Here is a 20708-nt window from a genome sequence, read left to right as displayed (position 1 = left end):
ATACACAGCAGAATGCCACATAAGACACATATAAGATAGCAAGCACCTAAAAGATATCAGTAAAATACAGTCACACAAAAATATAGTTTAAGGCCCTGAGTCCACGAAAATTGCAGCAGTTTGCAGTCGAACACAAGATGTTACTGATGCGATGGGAGATGAGTACCTCCATACAATAGCTTTCACTAAACAGGTAGTGCTGAGCAAACTTCAGGGCCTGAAGATAGATAAGTGCCCTGGTCCTGATGGAATACATCCCAGGGTACTGAAAGAAATGGCAGAAGTTATAGCAGAGGCTTTGGTAATAATTTATCAAAATTCTCTGGATTCTGGGCAGGTCCCAGCAGATTGGAAGACAGCGAATGTCACGCCACTGTTCAAAAATGATGTAACGTCTGTAGTTGGGAAAATGCTTGAAGCTATCATTAAGGAAGAAATAGCGAGGCATCTGGAAAGAAATGGATCCATCAGGCAGATGCTGCATGGATTCAGCAAAGGCATGTCCTGTTTGACAAATTTACTGGAGTTCTTTGAGGATGTAACAAGCGTAGTGGATAGATGGACGTTATTTATTTGGATTTCCAGAAGGTGTTCAATAAGGTGCCGCATAAAAGATTTATCCATAAGATAAGGGTGCATAGAGATGGGGATGATGTATTAGCATGGATAGGGGATTGGTTAACCAATAGAAAGCAGAGAGTTGGGATCCATGGGTGTTACTTTGGTTGGCAATCAGTGGTGAGCAGTGTGCCACAGGGGTTGGTGCTGGGTCCGCAACTGTTCACGATATAAATTAATGATCTGGAAGAGGGGACTGAGTATAGTGTACCTAAGTTTGCTGATGATACTACATTGAGTGAAAAAGCAAATTGTGCAGAGGATACAGCAAGTCTGCAGAGAGAAATGGATAGGTTAAGTGAGTGGGCAAGGGTCTGGCAGATGGAGTACAGTGTTGGAAAATGAGAGGTCATCCACTTTGGAAGGAAAAATCGAAGAGCAGATTATTATTTAAATGGTAAAAAATTGCAGCCATGCTGCTGTGCAGCGGGACTTGGGAGTGCTTGCGCATGAATCACAAAAAGGCTATCGAGAAGGCAAATGGAATGTTGTCCTTCATTGCTAGTGGGATTGAATTTAAGAGCAGGGAGGTTATGCCACAACTGTTCAGGGTAATGGTGGGGCCGCAACTGGAGTACTGCTTGCAGTTCTGGTCTCCTTACTTGAAGAAGGATATACTGGCTTTGGAGGTGGTTCAAAGGAGGTTCACCAGGTGGATTCCAGAAATGAGGGGTTTAGACTAAGAGGAGAGATTGAGTTGCCTGGGACGTTACTCACTGGAATTCAGAAGAATGAGAGGAGATCTTATAAAAATGTAAAATTATGAAAGGGATAGATAAGATAGAGGCCGGAAAGTTGTTTCCACTGGTAGATGAGATTAGAACTAGGGGACATAGTCTCAAGATTCGGGGGAGTAGATTTAGGATGGAGATGAGGAGGAACTGCTTTCCCCAGAGACTGGTGTATCCGTGGAATTCTCTGCCCAATGAAACAGTGGAGGCTACCTCAGTAAATATATTTAAGGCAAGGTTGGATAGATTTTTACATAGTAGGGGAATTAAAGGTTATGGGGAGAAGGCAAGTAGGTGGAGATGAGTCCATGGACAGATCAGCCATGATCTTATTGATGGCAGAGCAGGCTTGACAGGCTGGATGGGGTATTTCTGCTCCTATTTCTTATGTTCTTGTGGCTTGTCTTCTGCTGAGTGAGAACTGAGGGTGGGGGGGGGGCAGCAATGACTCCAGCTTGGATGCTGTGCCACACTGCCCCCAGCACTCCAGTTGAGTGTACCGACTCAGATGTCTCTCTCCCGGGCGGCTGTAAATATTCGACACCACGGCTTGAGGCCTAGTTCTGCCTATGACTGAGGCCATGCAGCTCCAGTGCCATCCGCCCCTGCTGTCCATCAATAAATCAATGAATTGGACTTGCAGCATTCCACATTAGCATTGTCCAACAGGGTCTTGTGATCACAAGAAAAGTGACTAAGGCATGCTGTTAGGCTGCACACTGCCTTCACGCACCAACTCCTCCGATGCCTCCCTGACACAGGCAGCAGCACAATCTGCATCAAGCCCAGCTCCTTCAGTTTTGTGTATCTGCAAATGAGTAACTTGCTGATGTGGTAGACCTGCAGAACTTTAAGTTCTTAATGTCTAGTGGGGTCTTGTGATCATAAAAAATATATTTAAAAAATAGCATCTTTGGTTTGCCCTGTAGAAGCCACTGCAACTGAGCATGCTGCCATTGGTTGATATTTGCATTAATGAGCAGGTGTACTTGTGTACCTAATAAAATGGCCACTGAGTGTACTTGTAAACAGGGAGCGTATTTAACAAGATCCCCAAAATAGATGATAACATTTATTAATGATCACCGTGAACAAAGAATTGCACGGGTTACTCACTTAGCACATTATTGCAAATGTACTCAAAAAGGAAGTGATTTCTCCATTACCGGAAGTAGTAATTGTAGTAATCTTATCCTGTAGACATTGCATTTCCTTTAGTTGACAGTGGAAACCTACATTGGTAAATTTTAGTCACGTCTTATTTCAGATCTGCAATGAACACAAAGTCAAGGTAGTAATATACTGTTCAACATTTTGATATGCATAGGACACAGATCTGAAATTTTCATTTGTTATTAAGGGATCCAACTCTTGTTTCAGAACTGATGTGATGTATTGACTCCAGTCTTGAAATGCAGGAGTACATGTGGAGAACCAGCAATCCTTAGCTAGTCCTTAGATACATCTTGCTTAACTTGGTAGGACTGTTTGTGCGTCTCTGACAATAACCTGTCACCCCAGTTAACATTTCAGCTTTGACCCTTGCCCTCCAGTAGCGATAGTATTCCAATTGGCTATAGATTGGAGTCAGTATTAAAATATACCAGCCTCCTACAGAGGTCACTGTCAGAATTAGGTTTAATATCACTTACATATTTTTTAAATGTGTTTGTTTTGTAGCAACAGTACAATGCAATACCTAAAAAGCCTATAAATGACAAAAAATACGTATATACGGATATTAAATTAACTAAGTAGTGCAAAAAGAGAGCAAATCAAAGTCTGCTTCAGTCTCACATTTCTAGTTCTTTGGGTTAAAATCAGGTAAGGATTAGAAAGATAGGGAGTGCATTTTTTTCTGATTAAGAACAACATCTGATGTCAGCTCATTTATACGTTAACATGAAGTGATGCATAATGAATATGAAACATTTTTATAATTGGATTTCAGGAGCTGAAGATCACCCCAGTGCTTTCAGTGAGAACCCTACGGATACGTGGATATTTCAAATGATCCATGAAGCCTTTGTGGCATCAATTGGTTTGAAGCCATGTGTACTGGTGATAGATGGGGCTGACAGACTAAGTGGGACCCGTGGGTTGACAGCACAGCAGGTATAATGATAATCATTAATAATAAAATCCAGAATAAAGAGGTATTTGTAAATGTGAAAACTAAATCCAACAATTCATAGTAGTTCAAAGTTCTCTAAGAATGCATGAGTTTGGTATTTTCCAGCCAAAATAGAAAAATGAAATTAGAATGGAAAATGCTCAGCAGGAGCAGGAGCAACAGCATCTGTGGAGAGAAAAAAACAGAGTTACAATTTCAAAGGCATGTTTTAAGTTGCAGTGAAGGGGGACAGTAGGGATGTGGTGGCTGGGAACAACAAGGTGAAGAGGGTGGTAGGGTGAAGAGAGAGGTGCTAGGGTGAAGAGTAAGAGAATCTGGACGAGGTAGATGCCATGTGAAGGCTTGTTAATGGGAGTTAATACTCTTGAGGGAGATAAAGTGGAGAAAGAAAGAAAGAAAAAGACAGTGCTGGAACTCTGAGGTGCAGAACACAGCAGCTGCAAGAAACCTGAAACCTGTTCTCTTTAGAACAGAGGTAAGGAGGAATTTTTTTTAGCCTGAGAATAGTAAATCTGTGGAATGCTCTGCCACAGACTGTGGTGGAGCCAAGTCTGTGTGTATATTTAAGGTGGAAGTTGATCATTTTCTGATCAGTCAGGCCATCAAAGGATATGGCGAGAAGGCAGATGTTGAGTAGGATCCAGGATCAGCCATGATGGAATGGCAGAGTAGACTCGATGGGCTGAATAGTCTAATTCTGTTCCTATGTCTTATGGTCTTATAAAGAAAATGGTGGAAAAGCCCAGGAGGTTAGGCAGATTATAGGGAGAAGGAAAGATAATGGGATAGAGAGGGAAAGTAAATGGGCCAAATTCTGCTCCTATGTCTTATCTGTGATGAGAGGAAAATAAAATTAATCTACAGGTTGACAGCTTCATACAAGAACAGACTTGAAACTGAAAAGCATAAAACTACAGCTACTCAAAGTCTGAAATGATACCAGCAAATGCAGGAAGCATTCAATAGGACAGGCAACCTCCACCCCAACTTCGTCTCCCCATCACAAAATCTTGTGGACCTGAAATGCCAACAAAACCCACCCTTTTTCCTGCTCCATCAACATAATCTCTTGATTTTGTCAGTCTCTTCCAATACTAATCAAATTTTGAAGTAAATTTATTATCAAAGTACATATATGATTGTGTAGCCAGGTTTCCATCGAACTCAGTACTGTATATAAGTTTGCTGATGACACAACAATTGTAGGCCCTATCTCGGGCAATGATGAGTTTGAGTACAGAGAGGAAATTAAGAACCTGATGGCATGGTGCGAAGACAATAACCTATCCCTCAACGTCAGCAAGACGAAGGAATTGGTTGTTGACTTCAGAAGGAGTAGCGGACCGCACTACCCAATTTACATCGGTGGTGCACAAGTGGAACAGGTCAAAAGCTTTAAGTTCCTTGGGGTCAATATCACAAATGACCTGACTTGGTCCAACCAAGCAGAGTCCACTGCCAAGAAGGCCCACCAGCGCCTTTACTTCCTGAGAAAACTAAAGAAATTTGGCCTGTCCCCTAAAACCCTCACTAATTTTTATAGATGCACTGTAGAAAGCATTCTTGTAGGGTGCATCACAACCTGGTATGGAAGTTGTCCTGTCCAAGACCGGAAGAAGCTGCAGAAGATTGTGAACACAGCCCAGCACATCACACAAACCAATCTTCCGTCCTTGGACTCACTTTACACCGCATGCTGTCGGAGCAGTGCTGCCAGGATAATCAAGGACGTGACCCACCCAGCCAACACACTTTTTGTCCCTCTTCCCTCCGGGAGAAGGCTCAGGAGCTTGAAGACTCGTACGGCCAGATTTGGGAACAGCTTCTTTCCAACTGTGATAAGACTGCTGAACGGATCCTGACCCGGATCTGGGCCGTACCCTCCAAATATCCGGACCTGCCTCTTCGTTTTTTTTGCACTATCTTACTTTCCCTTTTCTGTTTTCTACTTAGATTATGAAGACACGCCGTCCTCTTTTATTGTCACTTAGTAATGCCTGCATTAAGAAATGATACAATATTTCCTCTGGTGTGATATCACAAAACACAGGACAGACCAAGACTGAAAAAAAAACTAACAAAACCACATAATTTATGATTTATAATTTAAATTTTTAATATTTACTATCAATTTGTAATCCAGGGAGCACGAAGCGCAGAATCAAATATCGCTGTGATGATTGTATGCTCTAGTATCAATTGTTTGGTGACAATAAAGTAAAGTATATGTCACCATACACTATCCCAAGAGTTAGTTCCTCTTTCCTGCCCATTATAATGGAAGATTGCGGAGGCTAGGCCTACAGTACAGACTATGTGTGAATAAGATTACTGGTTTTCATACACACATTGCTTTGAATGTTGATACATTTGAATATTGAATCTTTGCTCAAAACCAGCATAGCTCCCTGCCTCAATGTTTTGTGTTTTGCTGATTTTAAAAAATATATATATATTTTTAAAAGATTTATGAAAAGTTAGAAAAACAGCATTGTGTTGCATATTTGCAAAAGGTTGTTGTTAATCAAGATCAAGTTTATTGTTGTTATATCATGCACAAACATGTTATAAATACCATGAAAACTAGCATCTTGCAGCAGCAATGTAGTACATTGCAAGATGAGAACAAACATAAGTTAACATAAATTAATATAAATTATACATAACTTACACGTGTGAAAATAAACATAATAACACTAGTTTCAGTATTTTATGTGGCTGTTGTCTCTACAGGTAAAGGAATTTTCATGGATTCCACAACTTCTCCCAGCTGAGTGTAGACTTATTGTAACCACGGTCTCTTCCAGCATTTCCTATGTATCACTGAAAAAACATCCAGATGTAAAGGTGGTGCATATTTCCAGTACACCTGACTATAAAGCACAAGTCTGTATTTTGCAGAAACATCTTGCTAGGCCCCACAAAGAAGTAAGTGAGAGCCAAATCCAAAACATTGTGAGTAGAAAACTGAGTTCCTTTCCACTAGTGTTGGTTATTTTGGCTAATGAACTCCGAGTATGTGAACCATTTAGAAATGAGACTGAATGCCTAGATGAATACCTTGAATGTCAGACTATTCGGGAGCTGTGGACAGCTGTGCTAAGGCGATGGATTGAAGACTATGGTTGGACTTCTAATACTGTAACAACGAGCAGTGGAAAAAACACCTCTCTTTCCAATTTACCTAATTCCTCCAGCTCAGGTTAGATTCTGTATTTTGTATTTTATGTATTCTGTACAACAATGAAACTCTGCAAAACAAATAAATACCATTTGGAAAGCTAATGCCATAATGCCCACAGTTAGTGTAATGAAGCTGTGATATGTTATTTTACACTAAATATATGCCTTTGATCTAGAACATAGAACACAAAACAGTACAGCACAGTACAGGCCTTTCAGCTCACAATGCTTGTGCTGACCTTTTAACCTATTCAATCTAATGCTTTCCTCCCACATTGCTGTCAGGTTTTTTTTTCATTCATGTACCTATCTAAGTGTCTCTTAAATGTTCCTAAGGTACCTGTCTCTACCACCACCCCCAGCAGTGCGTCCATGCATTTACTGCTCTCTGTGTTAAAAAAAAATGACCTCTGGCCTTCCCACTATACCTTCCTCCAATCACCTTAAAATTATGGCCTCTCTTATTGTCCGCTGGCTGTTCACTCTATCTATGCCTCTTGTACACGTCTATCAAGTCATCTCTCATCCTTACTTGCTCCAAAGAGAAAAACCCAGCTCGCTCACCCGTTCCTCATAAGATGCACTTTCTAATCCAGTCAGCATCCTGGTAAATCTATTTTGTTTTATGGGTTACCCTGAAAGTCAGATTCAGATCTGAGCAGGAACAATGGTAAGGATTTTCCACTTGCTTTTGGTAGCTATTGGTCACGTTATTGAACAGACATGAAATAGGGTGGATTTTTTCCCCCAAGAATGTCAGCCCAAAGTTTTCCCTATGAGCATTCCAGCCAGTCAATGGACCAAATCTGATTCTATGGGAAGTGGAGAAGTCCAAGCCAAAAGTATCACCAGACAAAAACAGAAGTACCATCAACCTAAAAAGAGAAAGTAGCAAGCTACCCATGATATAAAGTAGCTCTTTTGCAAAACTTCTACATGGAACTCAAGAATCCACTACACCTAGTGGAAAACGGCAATGGCTATCAGAAAGATAACTGATAACCTGTACATTGAACCAACCAGGAAATTGCCAATACATCCAAGTTTAATCTGGGAATGAGTTTTTAAATTGCTAAAATTGACCCCTTGTCTTCAGAACCATATTGTTTCATTGCACGATTCAAAGAACATCAGGACTTGTTGGTATTCTGTGGAACTTTATATAGTATTCTTCTATGACAGCTTGACAGAGCAGACAAAAGCTTTATGCTCCTCAGAGAGTTGTGAGTCTCTAGAATTATCTGAGAAATCTGTGGAATTCGGTAACATAGAGAGTTGTGAATCTTGAATTCTTTAATAGGGAGAATTGTGAATCACAGGAATTGCGAGAGAGAGAGAGAGAGAGAGAGAGAGAGAACACTGAATCTAAAATTCTCTAATAGAGTTGTGAATCTCTATAATTCTCTGATGGAGAGAGTTGTGAATCACTAGAATTCTCTAATAGAATTGTGAATCTGGAATTCTCTGAGTGACAAAGTTGTGAATAGCTGGAATTCTCTAACGGAGAGAGAGTTGTGAATCCCTGGAATTCTCTAACAGAAGGAGTTACAGGAGGTGGATTCATGGAATATATTTAGAGCAGAGGTTGGCAGACATTTAAAGTATAAATATCTGCTAGCCCAAAACATACTATGCTTGGACTATCTATGCCCTTGCAGTTTTCTGGGACTCTTAGACCCCTTCCATATTTTGTGGTTAACAGCAAAGGTTAGCTTGTGGCATTATTTCACCCATTTACCTATACAGTATTGTCAAAATAAATACAATTTTATTAAAAATGGTTACACTTAGGTAGACGTCTACTATTTTTATTATTTCATTCTCTGGGCATTGTTGGCAAGGCTAGCATTTATTCGCTCTTCTCTAATTACCTTTGAGAAGGTGGTGGTAAGACACCTACATGAAATACTTCAATCCTTCTAGTGAAGCTATACCCTCGGTACTATTGGGTGGGCAGTTCCAATATTTAGATCCCACAACGATGAAGGATCAGCAATTATTTCCAAATCAGAATGGTGTGCGATTTGGAGGGGAACCTGCAGGCAGAGGTGTCTTCTACTATTATCCTTCTTGGTGATAGAAGACGGGGTTTATGGGCATTGTCAGAGTAGCCTGGCCAATTAACTACAGTGCATTTTGTATATAGCACATACTGCAGCCACTGCATGCATATGATGGAGGGAATAAATGGTTAGAATGCCGATTGGGTGATAATTTCCCAGACTGGAATTGTGCTTTCCTTGAGGAAGACTTACCTGGACAATTTTCTACATTATTGGGCAGATGCCAATGTTGTTTTGGAACAATTGAGTTAGTCTTAGAGAGCAGGTATACTCTACCAGCACAAAAGTTGTCTAGTCCTGTTGCCTTTGCTCCACCCGGTAATCTCAGTCATTTATTATGTACAGTAAATCAAATTGGCTGGGTTCTGTGTTGGTGAGGGTCTTGGGAGGAAGAGAGAGGGATGCAGTTTCATAGTAATAATATTGGGTTATATGTCTTATATTCGTGTTAACATAGATTAAAGGTGATCAAGTTGAAGTGGGTAAGATGACAAAAGTAGATAATAGGGTCAATAGAGAAAATCTATTTAGAAACAGAAAAATAGAAAACCGACAGCACAATACAGGCCCTTCGGCCCACAATGCTGTGCTAAACATGTACTTACTTTAGAAATTACCTAGGGTTACCCATAGCCCTCTATTTTTCTCAGCTCCTTGTGCCTATCCAGGAGTCTCTTAAAAGACCCTATCGTATCCGCCACCACCACCATTGCCGGCAGCCCATTCCAGTCACCAGTCTCTGCATAAGTAACTTACTCCTGACATCTCCTCTGTACCTACTTTCAAGCACCTTAAAACTGTGCCCTCTCGTGTTAACCATTTCAGCCCTGGGAAAAAGCCTCTCATCATCTTATACACCTCTATCAGGTCACCTCTCAATCCTCCGCCGCTCCCAGGAGAAAAGGCTGAGTTCACTCAACCTTTTCTTATAAGGCATGCTCCCCAAGCCAGGCAACATCCTTGTAAATCTCCTCTGCACCCTTTCTATAGTTTCCACATCCTTCCTGTAGTGGGGCGACCAGAGCCGAGCACATTATTCCAAGTGGGGTCTGATCAGGGTCCTATATAGCTGTAACATTACCTCTCGGCTCTTAAACTCAATCCCATGGTTGATGAAGGCCAATGTACCATATGCCTTCTTAACCACAGAGTCAAACCTGCACAGCAGCTTTGAGTGTCACACTTATCTGGGTTGCACTTCATCTGCCACTCCTCAGTCCAGTTTTGTATCCTATTGATGTCCCGCTGTAACCTCTGACAGCTCTCCACACTATCCACAACACCCCCAACCTTTGTGTCATCAGCAAATTTACCAACCCATCCCTCCACTTCCTCATCCAAGTCATTTATACAAATCACCGAGAGAAAGGGTCTAGAATAGATCCCTGAAGTACACCGCTGGTTACCGATCTCCATGCAGAATATGACCCATTTACAATCACTCTTTGCCTTCTGTGGGCAAGCAAATTCTGGATTCACAAAGAAGGGCCCCCTTGGATTCCATGCCTCTTTACTTCCTCAATAAGCCTTGCATGGAGTACCTTATCAAATGCCTTGCTAAAATCCATATACACTACACCTACTGCTCTACCTTCATCAACGTGTTTAATTACATCCTCAAAAAATTCAATCAGGCTTGTAAAGCATGATCTGCCTTTGATAAAGCCATGCTGATTATTCCTAATCATATTATGCCTCTCCAAATGTTCCTAATTCCTGCCTCTCAGGATCTTTTCCATCAACTTAGCAACCACTGAAGTAAGACTCACTGGTCTATAATTTCCTGGGCTGTCTGTACTCCCTATCTTGAATAAAGGAACAACATCTGCAACCTTCCAATCCTCTGGAACCTCTCCTGTCCCCACTGATGATGCAAAGATCATTGCCAGAGGCTCAGCAATCTCCTCCCTCGCCTCCCACAGTAGCCTGGGGTACATCTCGTCTGGTGCTGGAGAATTATCCAACTTGATGCTTTCCAAAAGCTCCAGCACATCCTTTTTCTTAATGTCTGTATGCTCAAGCTTTTCAGTCCACTGCAAGTCATCCCTACAATCGCCAAGATTCTTTTCTGTAGTAAATACTGAAGCAAAGTATTCATTAAGTACCACTGCTATCTCCTCTGGTTCCATACACACTTTTCCACTGTCACACTTGATTGGTCCTATCCCCTTACATCTTATCCTCTTGCTCTTTACATACTTGTAGAATACCTTGGGGTTTTCTTTAATCCTGCTCCTCAAGGGCTTCTAATGGCCCCTTATGGCTCTCCTAATTTCATTCTTCAGCAACTTCCTGCTAGCCTTATGATCTTCTAGAACTCTATGATTAACTAGTTTTTTGAACCTTTCGTAAGCTCTTCTTCTTGACTAGATTTACAGCAGCCTTTGTGCACCATGGACCCTGTACCTTACCATCCTTTCCCTGTCTCATTGGAACGTGCCTACGCAGAATGCCACGCCAATGTCCCCTGAACATTTGCCATATTTCTGCTGTACATTTCCCTGGGAACATCTGTTCCCAATTTATGCTTCCCAGTTCCTGCCTGATAGCTTAATATTTCTCCTTACTCCAATTAAACACTTTCCTAACTTGTCTTTTCCTATCCCTCTCCAATACTATGGTAAAGGAGATAGAATTGTGATCACTATCTCCAAAATGCTCTCCCACTGAGAGATCTGACACCAATACCAGATCAAGTACAACCTCTCTTCTTGTAGGTTTATCTACATACTGTGTCAGGAAATCTTCCTGAACACACCTAACAAACTCAGCCCCATCTAAACCCATTGCTCTAGGGAGATGCCAATCAATATTTGGGAAATTAAAATCTCCCAACTCGACAACCCTGTTATTATTACACCTTTCCAGAATCTGTCTCCTTATCTGCTCTTCTATGTCCCTGTTACTATTGGGTGGTCTATAAAAAACAACCGGTAGAGTTATTGATCCCTTCCTGTTTCTAACTTCCACCCACAGAGAGTCAGTAGACAATCCCTCCATTACTTCCTCCTTTTCTGTAGCCGTGATACTATCTCTGATCAGCACGCCCCCACCTCTTTTGTTTCCCTCCCTGTCCTTTCTGAAACATCTGAAGCCTGGCACTTGAAGTAACCATTCCTGCCCCTGAGCCATCCAAGTCTCTGTAATGGCTACAACATCATAGCTCCATGTGCTGATCCACGCTCTAAGCTCATCTATTTACTGGTCCTGGGGTTCATATCGAAGGAAATTCATAGAATTAGATCTCGGGCAACTCTGATGACTGAAAACATTTCTTTACATAAAGAATAATGGAAATCTGGAATTTCCACTCCACCAACAGTGGGCAGTGATGAGGTAAATTCAGAATTTAGCAAGCAGGACCATAAACCAAAAGACTATAAGACATTGGAACAGAATTAGGCCATTTTGTCCATCAAGTCTGCTCTGCCATTCAATCATGACTGATTTATTTTCCCTCTCAACCCCTTTTTCCTGACTTCTCCCCATAACCTTTGACACCCTTACTAATTAAGAACCTATCAATCTCAACCTTAAATATACCCAATGACTTGGCCTCCACAGCCACTGTGGCAATGAATTCCACAGATTCACTGGCTAAAGAAATTCCTCTTCATATCTGTTTCTACTTTGAGTCTGTGTCCTCTGGTCCAAGACTCTTGCACCAATGGAAACATCATCTTCTAGATCCTTTTTCATCATCTCCACATTCACTCTATTTAGATCTTTCAATATTTATAGGTTTCATTAAGACTCCCCCCTTCATTCATCCAAACTCCAGCGAGTACAGGCCTGAAGCCATCAAACACTCTGTGTTTTGTCTTTTCTGATTTGGGCATTGTTATGTTATCTCTAATCACTGGATCTCACTAAGTGTGAATTCACAGCTGTTGATTGCTCATTAATACATTGTTAAGCAATTACCTTTCATCATCAGGGTGGCCATTTATATCGTTTGTACAGTTCAGCTAGTTAGAAGCAATTTGTTGGAAGTCGAGGGAGTTTTGATCAGTGAATTTACCTTTCATGAGAATGCTGAGAAGTACTGTCTTTTTACACAGCTCCTTGTGTACTGTAATATGTTGGCGATTCATAAAACCGTCTATAACTATAGCTACACTGGGTCTGGAAATAGCTATCTGTCTAGCTTGAGAAACAGGGAAACCTCTTGACTGAGGATAGAATTCTCTGCATACACTAAACGTTTAAAGCAACACTCACAACACGCTGGAGGAGCTCAGCAGGTCGGACAGCATCCGTGGAAACGATCACTCAATGTTTCGGGTCCTGACGAAGGGTTCTGGCCTGAAACGTTGACTGATCGTTTCCATGGATGCTGCCTGACCTGCTGAGTTCCTCCAGCGTGTTGTGAGTGTTACTTTGACCCCAGCATCTGCAGAGTATTTTGTGTTTATTAAACGTTTAAATCCTGGGATCACTCTTGTAAATATCCTCTGAACTCTCTCCAATGGCAGCACATCCTTTCTGATATTATGGGGCCCAATTTTGTTAGAATTAAATGTTGTGGAACCAAGGCAAATTAAAAGCAGATTAGCTGTGATCTAATTGAAAGTCAAAGTAGATTTGAAGAGCTGATTAGCCTACTTTTATGTGTGTAGCCTATTCATAATGCTGAAATAGAGTACCTCTGGGGCATGGCATCACAAAGTTTATCACCTTTAAGGAAAATCTACTTTAAGAATTAGAGATCTGCACCTGTTGTAATCTTCACTGACATTTATCCTACTGACTGATGTTTCTTTATTCTTTTTGTATTTATTACAGGAATGAGTGGATGGGTAGTTGATACCCTCTGTCTCCTTAGTATATCACGTTGTGGATTAGCTGAAGAAGACATCCATCAGCTTCTAAGGTGTCTTGGTTACAATGAGGCAGACAAGGTCAGCAGCTATGACTGGAACCTTTTCCGCGCTGCATCCATTGAGTGGATACAGGAAAGGCCAGATGGACTGTTGAATTTCACCCACCATTCCATACAGGATGCTGTGGGATATTTCCTGCTAGGTAAAATATGCATCTGCTAAAATTGAAGATGAACATTAAAATCTTAGAGCCATATTTCATTTGCATTATCTACAATGAAAATTTAAAGTACCTTAATTGCAGTCCAACAATTCTACTTCATTTTGATATTGCATAATGAAGTGATGACCAGTTCTGTAGAATATTATGCAGAATTAGCATCTGTAGCAACTGTAATGTAATATGGCATTAGAAAATTAATCAGAATCAGGTTAACATCATTGGGATTTGACATGGCATGTTGTTTTGTGGCAGCAATGCATTGCAATACATAATAAAAAACTATAAATTACATTAAGATATATATATGTGTGTGTTAGGGTGGTGGGGATAAGCTTCAAAGATTTCAAAGGTACATTTAATATCAGAGAAATGTATGCAATATTCATCCTGAAATGCTTTTTCTTGGAAACCATCCATGAAAACAGAGGAGTGCCCCCAAAGAATGAATGACAGTTAAATGTTAGAACCGCAAAGTCCCCCCCGCTTCCCTCCCTCCCACGCGTAAGCGGCAGCAAGCAACAATCCCCCGTCTCCCCACCGGCAAAAAAGAGCATCAGCACCTGCCACCGAGCACTCAAACATGAGCAAGGCAACAGCAAAAACACAGACTTGCAGTACTCCAAAGACTGCATTGTTCATCCAGCATTTGCCATACCACAGGCTCTCTCTCTCCCTAATCAGGGAGAAAGAGGTGTCCCTGTTTCACAGCGAGAGGGGAGACATAACAAACAACTCGCTGGTTTATGATGTTAAACGTCCATTGTGTCACTTTTTCCGAGCTCTGTGCCCAAAGATCTTGGGTCTGTGGGCACACAGCCTTAGATCCTCCATCTCTCATGACACACCAGCCTTTTGCTCAGACACCGACCTCCAATGCCCCCCCGCCTCCGTCTCCAGAGCCTTGACTAATCTTCTGGAATTTTTTGAGGATGTAACTATGAAAATGGACAAGGGAGAGCCAGTGGATGTAGTGTATCTGGACTTTCAGAAAGTCTTTGATAAAGTCCCACATAGGAGATTAGTGGGCAAAATTAGGGCACATGGTATTGGGGGCAGAGTACTGACATGGATTGAAATTGGCTGGCTGACAGAAAACAAAGTGTAGCGATTAACGTGTCCCTTTCGGAATGGCAGGCGGTGACCAGTGGGGTACCGCAGGGTTCAGTGCTGGGACCGCAGCTGTTTACAATATATATTAATGATTTAGATGAGGGAATTAAAAGTAACATTAGCAAATTTGCCGATGACACAAAGCTGGGTGGCAGTGTGAAATGTGAGGAGGATGTTATGAGAATGCAGGGTGACTTGGACAGGCTGGATGAGTGGGCAGATGCATGGCAGATGCAGTTTAATGTGGATAAATATGAGGTTATCCACTTTGGTGGTAAGAACGGGAAGGCAGATTATTATCTAAATGGAGTCAAGTTAGGAAAAGGGGAAGCACAACGAGATCTAGGTGTTCTTGTACATCAGTCACTGAAAGCAAGCATGCAAGTACAGTAGGCAGTGAGGAAAGCTAATGGCATGCTGGCCTTCATAACAAGGAGAATTGAGTATAAGAGCAAAGAGGTCCTTCTGCAGCTGTACAGGGCCCTGGTGAGACCACACCTGGAGTACTGTGTGCAGTTTTGGTCTCCAAATTTGAGGAAGGACATTCTTGCTATTGAGGGAGTGCAGCGTAGGTTCACAAGGTTAATTCCCGGGATGGCGGGGCTGTCATATGTCGAAAGATTGGAGCAACTGGGCTTGTATACTCTGGAATTTAGAAGGCTGAGGGGATCTTGTTGAAACATATAAGATTATTAAGGGATTGGACACGCTGGAGGCAGGAAGCATGTTCCCGCTGATGGGTGAATCCAGAACCAGAGGCCACAGTTTAAGAATAAGGGTAGGCCATTTAGAACAGAGTTGAGGAGAAACTTTTTCACCCAGAGAGTGGTGGATATATGGAATGCTCTGCCCCAGAAGGCTGTGGAGGCCAAGTCTCTGGATGCTTTTGTCAGGAGGTTTCGATTTTTATGTTACTGCGGAGGCTAATTAAAATGGCGTCTTTGTTATGTTAATCTGGGGAATGCGGCTTTGTTGTGTTAAACACTGAGAAAGTTTGCGCTAACAATTTGTTTTTGGTTTAGAGTCTGATAAGAGAGTGCTATTAACCAATTGGGATAGTTGTTATGGGTTTGGTGTATTTGAAGATACCGTATGCGCGGGGTTTTGGGGCAGAAGGCGGAAGAGCGAGACAGAGGATGGACCAGGTGCTGTGAGTCCGCTAACGGGGTTGGACCCCGAGCGGGACGGAGACGGACTCGTGAGGAGCGTCTGGTCAACCACCGTTGTTGGTCCCAGGTCGAGGTGGTCTGAGGGGGTCTCAGGGTGAAGAAGAAGGTCCTTGAGCTCCAACCGTTTTTGTGCACGAAGAGATTGAACTTTGATAAGTGTGGCGCCTTTTATTTTCCTTTTATATTTTATTCTCTTTTAATTATATAGTTCCAGTAATATCTATAAACTGTAAATCATTTAATTGCATCTGGTGTATTGTCTGTTATTTGGGCGGGGTGGGGTACCTCACACAGCATCCACACAAACTAATTATCCAGTTTGGCGGGGCCGAGGCTGTTTCCCTAGACGACAGCGAGCCGAGTGACCCTGAGGATGGCCAGGGGGGGGCTACATTGTGTGGGCTTTGTCCGAAATTGAGTCTGCTGGTATGCTGTGTGGGTGCCCTGTTTAAATCTGTAATGTGTGTCTCTGTGGGTTATTTGCTGGTTATTGCTGTATGCGTTGTGGGTGCAGTCTTTGTTCGAGTTCAGGCTGGCATTGACGAGTTGGAGGTGGCACTCGGGGCTGTCCATGCGGTTGGGAGAGAGAGGAAAGAGTGGTCTGATTTGTAGGTAGGGTCTGCGAATAAATGTTCTAGCTCTGGTAGGCTCTGCCTGGCACTTGGGATAGTGTCCACCCCAAGAGGGGCGGAGGCGTGTGAGACGTGGGCGGAGCGGATCTCTCAGTTGTTAGATGAGTGGCAGTGCTTGGTTGAGGGAGAGCGACAGGGATTGGTTGAAAGTTTGAGTAGGCGGGCTGTTGACGGTGTTAGAGCTGTCAGGTTCACTTACACCGTAGTGACAGCTGTCAGTTATTTGAAAGGGGGGGGGAAGTTTTCAGTGTGTCTTCTCTGGCGAGGAGGGCGGCTAAAATGCTTGCAGTGCCAGGAGGATCATTTCAGGGGATCAGTTGTTCAGCTGATCAGAGAGGTGTCGGGAAACTTAGTGGAGGGCCAGTGGGGGAACGGCTTGGGGTCTCTGGGGAAGCACGTTCCCAGCAATGTACCAATGAACTTCCGAAAGGAAAAGACCCTATTCCTGAAGGCTTAGAGGGGCCACGCCCCAGGGTGTCGCTATGGATAGAGGGAAGCGATGCTAAAGCTATCCTCGACCCCGGGGCACAGATCAAGTTGTTGTACAGTTTGTTTTACAACCGGTGTCTGAAGCATTTATCCTTGACAACCGCAAGGGCACCGGAGACTTTGGGTACTAGTGGCAGTAGTTATCCAGAAGACAATGATTGGTTAATGACCCTGGAGTTCATGGAGGCATTGTCTGGGCACCCAGCGTGTCGAGTTGCTTCTGAGGACGTGTGTAGAGGCCCTGAGCCGGTACCGAATTTAAACGAGACCCAGCGGTGGTACGGCTTGGGGAAAGTAGCTGAGGGTGAGACCCTCTTAGTAGATGCTCCGAACTACCACGAGGGAGGGGAGTTGACCGCTGAAGACACCTCAGTGAGAGAGAGGTCACGGCAAATGTACCCTAGCGGCGTGGAAGATGAAGGCAGCGTGTGTGTGGATGATGCGATGTGGTTTAATGTGCTGCATCTGAGGAGTGGATGTTGCCAGATCCTGAGGAGTGCGGCTGTTGAGCTGAAGATGGCCTTTACTAGTTCCCTAGGATTCTTCCAATCCGAAAAGATGCCCAAGGGCATATCCGGAGTCCCTGCATCCTTCCCGCGGGGCATGAGGAAGACCATGGGGGAAGTGAAGGTGTGTGGAGTTTTGACGTATGTGGATGACCGCCTGGAGCTTGGATTCGCCTGGGGGGACTATGAGGCGATGCGAGTGGCTGAGCCCGGGCGACCGAAGCGAAGTGTCAAATGTGGAGGAGTTTTTGGCCGGAGGAGTTTGTTGCAATGTGAGAAAAATGACCGACGTACCAGTTGAACTTCCTGGTGTTGGGACAGACGGTGGTGGACCGGGGGATGGAAACCCAGGTCATCAATCTGAATGAGACACAGGGAAGAGAGGGGATTTGCACCACACTGCGGTCATATACTGATGAATTAATCCAGCGAGAAGAAACAATGACCCACCTTCGAAGGGATCAGCAGAAACTCAAGACGTCCATTCAGAACAGATTGGAAGATTTACAGGTTGGGAAAGATCAAGGAAGTGTTCTGACTAAGGTCAACAGAAAACCAAGAGCCCAGGGAGGGGAGTTTGACTACACTCCCGAGGAGGTGAAGAAACGGAGGACAGATCTCGGAAAAGGGAGGCGGACGCTTGAAAGGAACCTGAAGGTGACTATCGCGAGTTTAAATGAAGTGGAAAAACTGAAAGTTGACCTGGAAGACGTCCTCAGGAAGAAACAACCGGAGGCTGAACATTCTTTAACTGCTGCTTTTCAGGTCAGGGTGGAAGAAGCTGGTGGGGTAACTGCGTCCCAGACTGAGATGGCCAGGAACCCTGAGTCAGAACTACTGAGGCTGTGGCGAGAGTTGAAGGAGTCCCCGAAGAAGCTGACGTCTCGACTGCAGGAGGCTGAAGGGGTAGCCCCGGCTAAATGTTTCAGTTTGGAGAAACTTAAACAGCAGCTACCGATCGAGGGAATGAGGAAGGATACGGATTCGAAGGATGATGTGATGCACATGTGGAACATGCTGCCTTTCGCTAACTTCCCCGTGATTGAGGAAGAGACTCTTGGCCCGTCTCCCACTGAGTCAGGTGTAGTGGGGAGAGCTAGCTGTGGGCAGTCTGAGTTACAGTAGGATCAGGAAGGGGGAGAGGCGGGGCCCCGGACACTGGACTGGGGGCTCCGAGCTGTAGTGGTGGCCTGAGTGGGAGAGGAGTTGGCAAGCAGGCCCGAGGTATCCCTAGTAGTGTCTGAGCCTTTTGGGTTTAGGTGAGGGGGTACGGAGGTCTCAGAGGGTTAAGAAGCTCCCAGATAGGTTGGCCTACGTAGCGCCCGTGGGACGGGAGTAAGGTCCACTGTTTGGGGAGCACTGTCACTGTGTGTATCTGTGTATGTGTGTGTTGTGTGTCTGTAGGACTGGGTGGCGAGTTATTTATAAGTCATGAGGACATGACTTTATTTGGTGGGGGGAGAGTGTAAGGGGTTTTCGATTTTTATGTTACTGCGGAGGCTAATTAAAACGGCGTCTTTGTTATGTTAATCTGGGGAATGCGGCTTTGTTGTGTTAAACACTGAGAAAGATTGCGCTATCAGTTTGTTTTTGCTTTAGAGTCTGATAAGAGAGTGCTATTAACCAATTGGGATAGTTGTTATGGGTTTGGTGTATTTGAAGATACTGTATGCGCGGGGTTTTGGGGCAGAAGGCGGGAGAGCGAAACAGAGGATGGACCAGGTGCTGTGAGTCCGCTAACGGGGTCGGACCCCGAGCGGGAGGTTCGGCGAGGAGACGGAGATGGACTCGTGTGGAGCGTCTGGTCGACCACCGTTGTTGGTCCCAGGCGGCCAGTCGAGGTGGTCCGAGGGGGTCGCAGGGTGAAGAAGAAGGTCCTTGAGCTCCAACTGTTTGTGCACGAAGAGATTGAACTTTGATAAGTGTGGTGCCTTTTATTTTCCTTTTATATTTTATTCTCTTTTAATTATATAGTTCCAGTAATATCTATAAACAGTAAATCATTTAATTGCATCTGGTGTATTGTCTGTTATTTGGGCGGGGTGGGTTACCTCACACAGCATCCACACAAACTAATTATCCGGTTTGGCGGGGCCGAGGCTGTTTCCCTAGACGACAGCGAGCCGAGCGACCCTGAGGGTGGCCGGGGGGTGGGGGGGAGGCTACACTTTCAAGAAAGAGATGGATAGAGCTCTTAAAGATAGCGGAATCAAAGGTTATGGGGATAAGGCAGGAACTGGATACTGATTGTGGATGATCAGCCATGATCACAGTGAATGGCAGTGCTGGCTCGAAGGGCCGCATGGCCTACTCCTGCACCTATTGTCTATTGTCAATTGAAACTCAGTCTTCCGAAGACGAACGGAGCTCTTAGGCTGAGCCCTTGGCGTGCCAAACAACGGCCAGTTGTGAAACCCGGAGAGTGGGTCCCATTCCTGCAAAGAACCATAGGCAACATGTAGCTCCTTCTACCTATTAAATGATCCCAATGGCGTGCATCTCAAATAGCTTCTGACAACCAAGTCTAACTCCTGCCCTTCACATATGGCTTAGCTACCAAGCCCAATGGACCCATTTCAATTGACAGGAGAAGGGGCAAAGGTAGGCTACTGGCACCTTTAAACCTTGGACTTCCATGGATCAAGGGTTATGATTCCAAAAATAAGTAATTTCCGGACAGTGATTTACAGTACAAAGGACCAAAACTGAAAAGTTGAAAATGACCACAAAATATAATTAAAGAAAAAACAATTCAGTGGTTCTCAGATTGTGTCCTATTATTTTTTTTGTTTCCTGATTTCACTACTTTCTTTGACATGTGTTATTTTAAATTGCAGGTGCTATTGCTTCAGTCAAAGAATCCACGTTAAAAAGTCCACTTAACAACAAAAGAAGCAGAATTCACCAACTATTTCAAGAGTATCTATCACAGCAGGCTTATACCCTGAAACTTTACCAGGAACTACCTTGGCAATTGAAAATGAGTGGAAACCTCTCTGACTTATGTACCATTGTAGCTAATCCCAC

The 20708-nt window shown here is 43.6% G+C and overlaps 1 protein-coding gene across 1 annotated transcript in view; it reads left to right on the top strand.

Moving 5' to 3' along the window:
• Positions 1–20708, top strand: part of ttc41 (tetratricopeptide repeat domain 41) — a 101371-nt gene that overhangs the window by 46391 nt on the left and 34272 nt on the right. The window contains exons 5-8 of the mRNA XM_063058395.1: positions 3301–3464; positions 6217–6685; positions 13515–13754; positions 20519–20708. Of these exons, the coding sequence (XP_062914465.1) occupies positions 3301–3464; positions 6217–6685; positions 13515–13754; positions 20519–20708 (1063 nt within the window). The remainder of the gene's footprint in view (positions 1–3300; positions 3465–6216; positions 6686–13514; positions 13755–20518) is intronic.

This window comes from Mobula hypostoma, chromosome 9 (assembly GCF_963921235.1).
Source record: "Mobula hypostoma chromosome 9, sMobHyp1.1, whole genome shotgun sequence".
Taxonomy (NCBI): domain Eukaryota; kingdom Metazoa; phylum Chordata; class Chondrichthyes; order Myliobatiformes; family Myliobatidae; genus Mobula; species Mobula hypostoma.
This window is presented reverse-complemented; position numbering and strand designations above follow the sequence as displayed.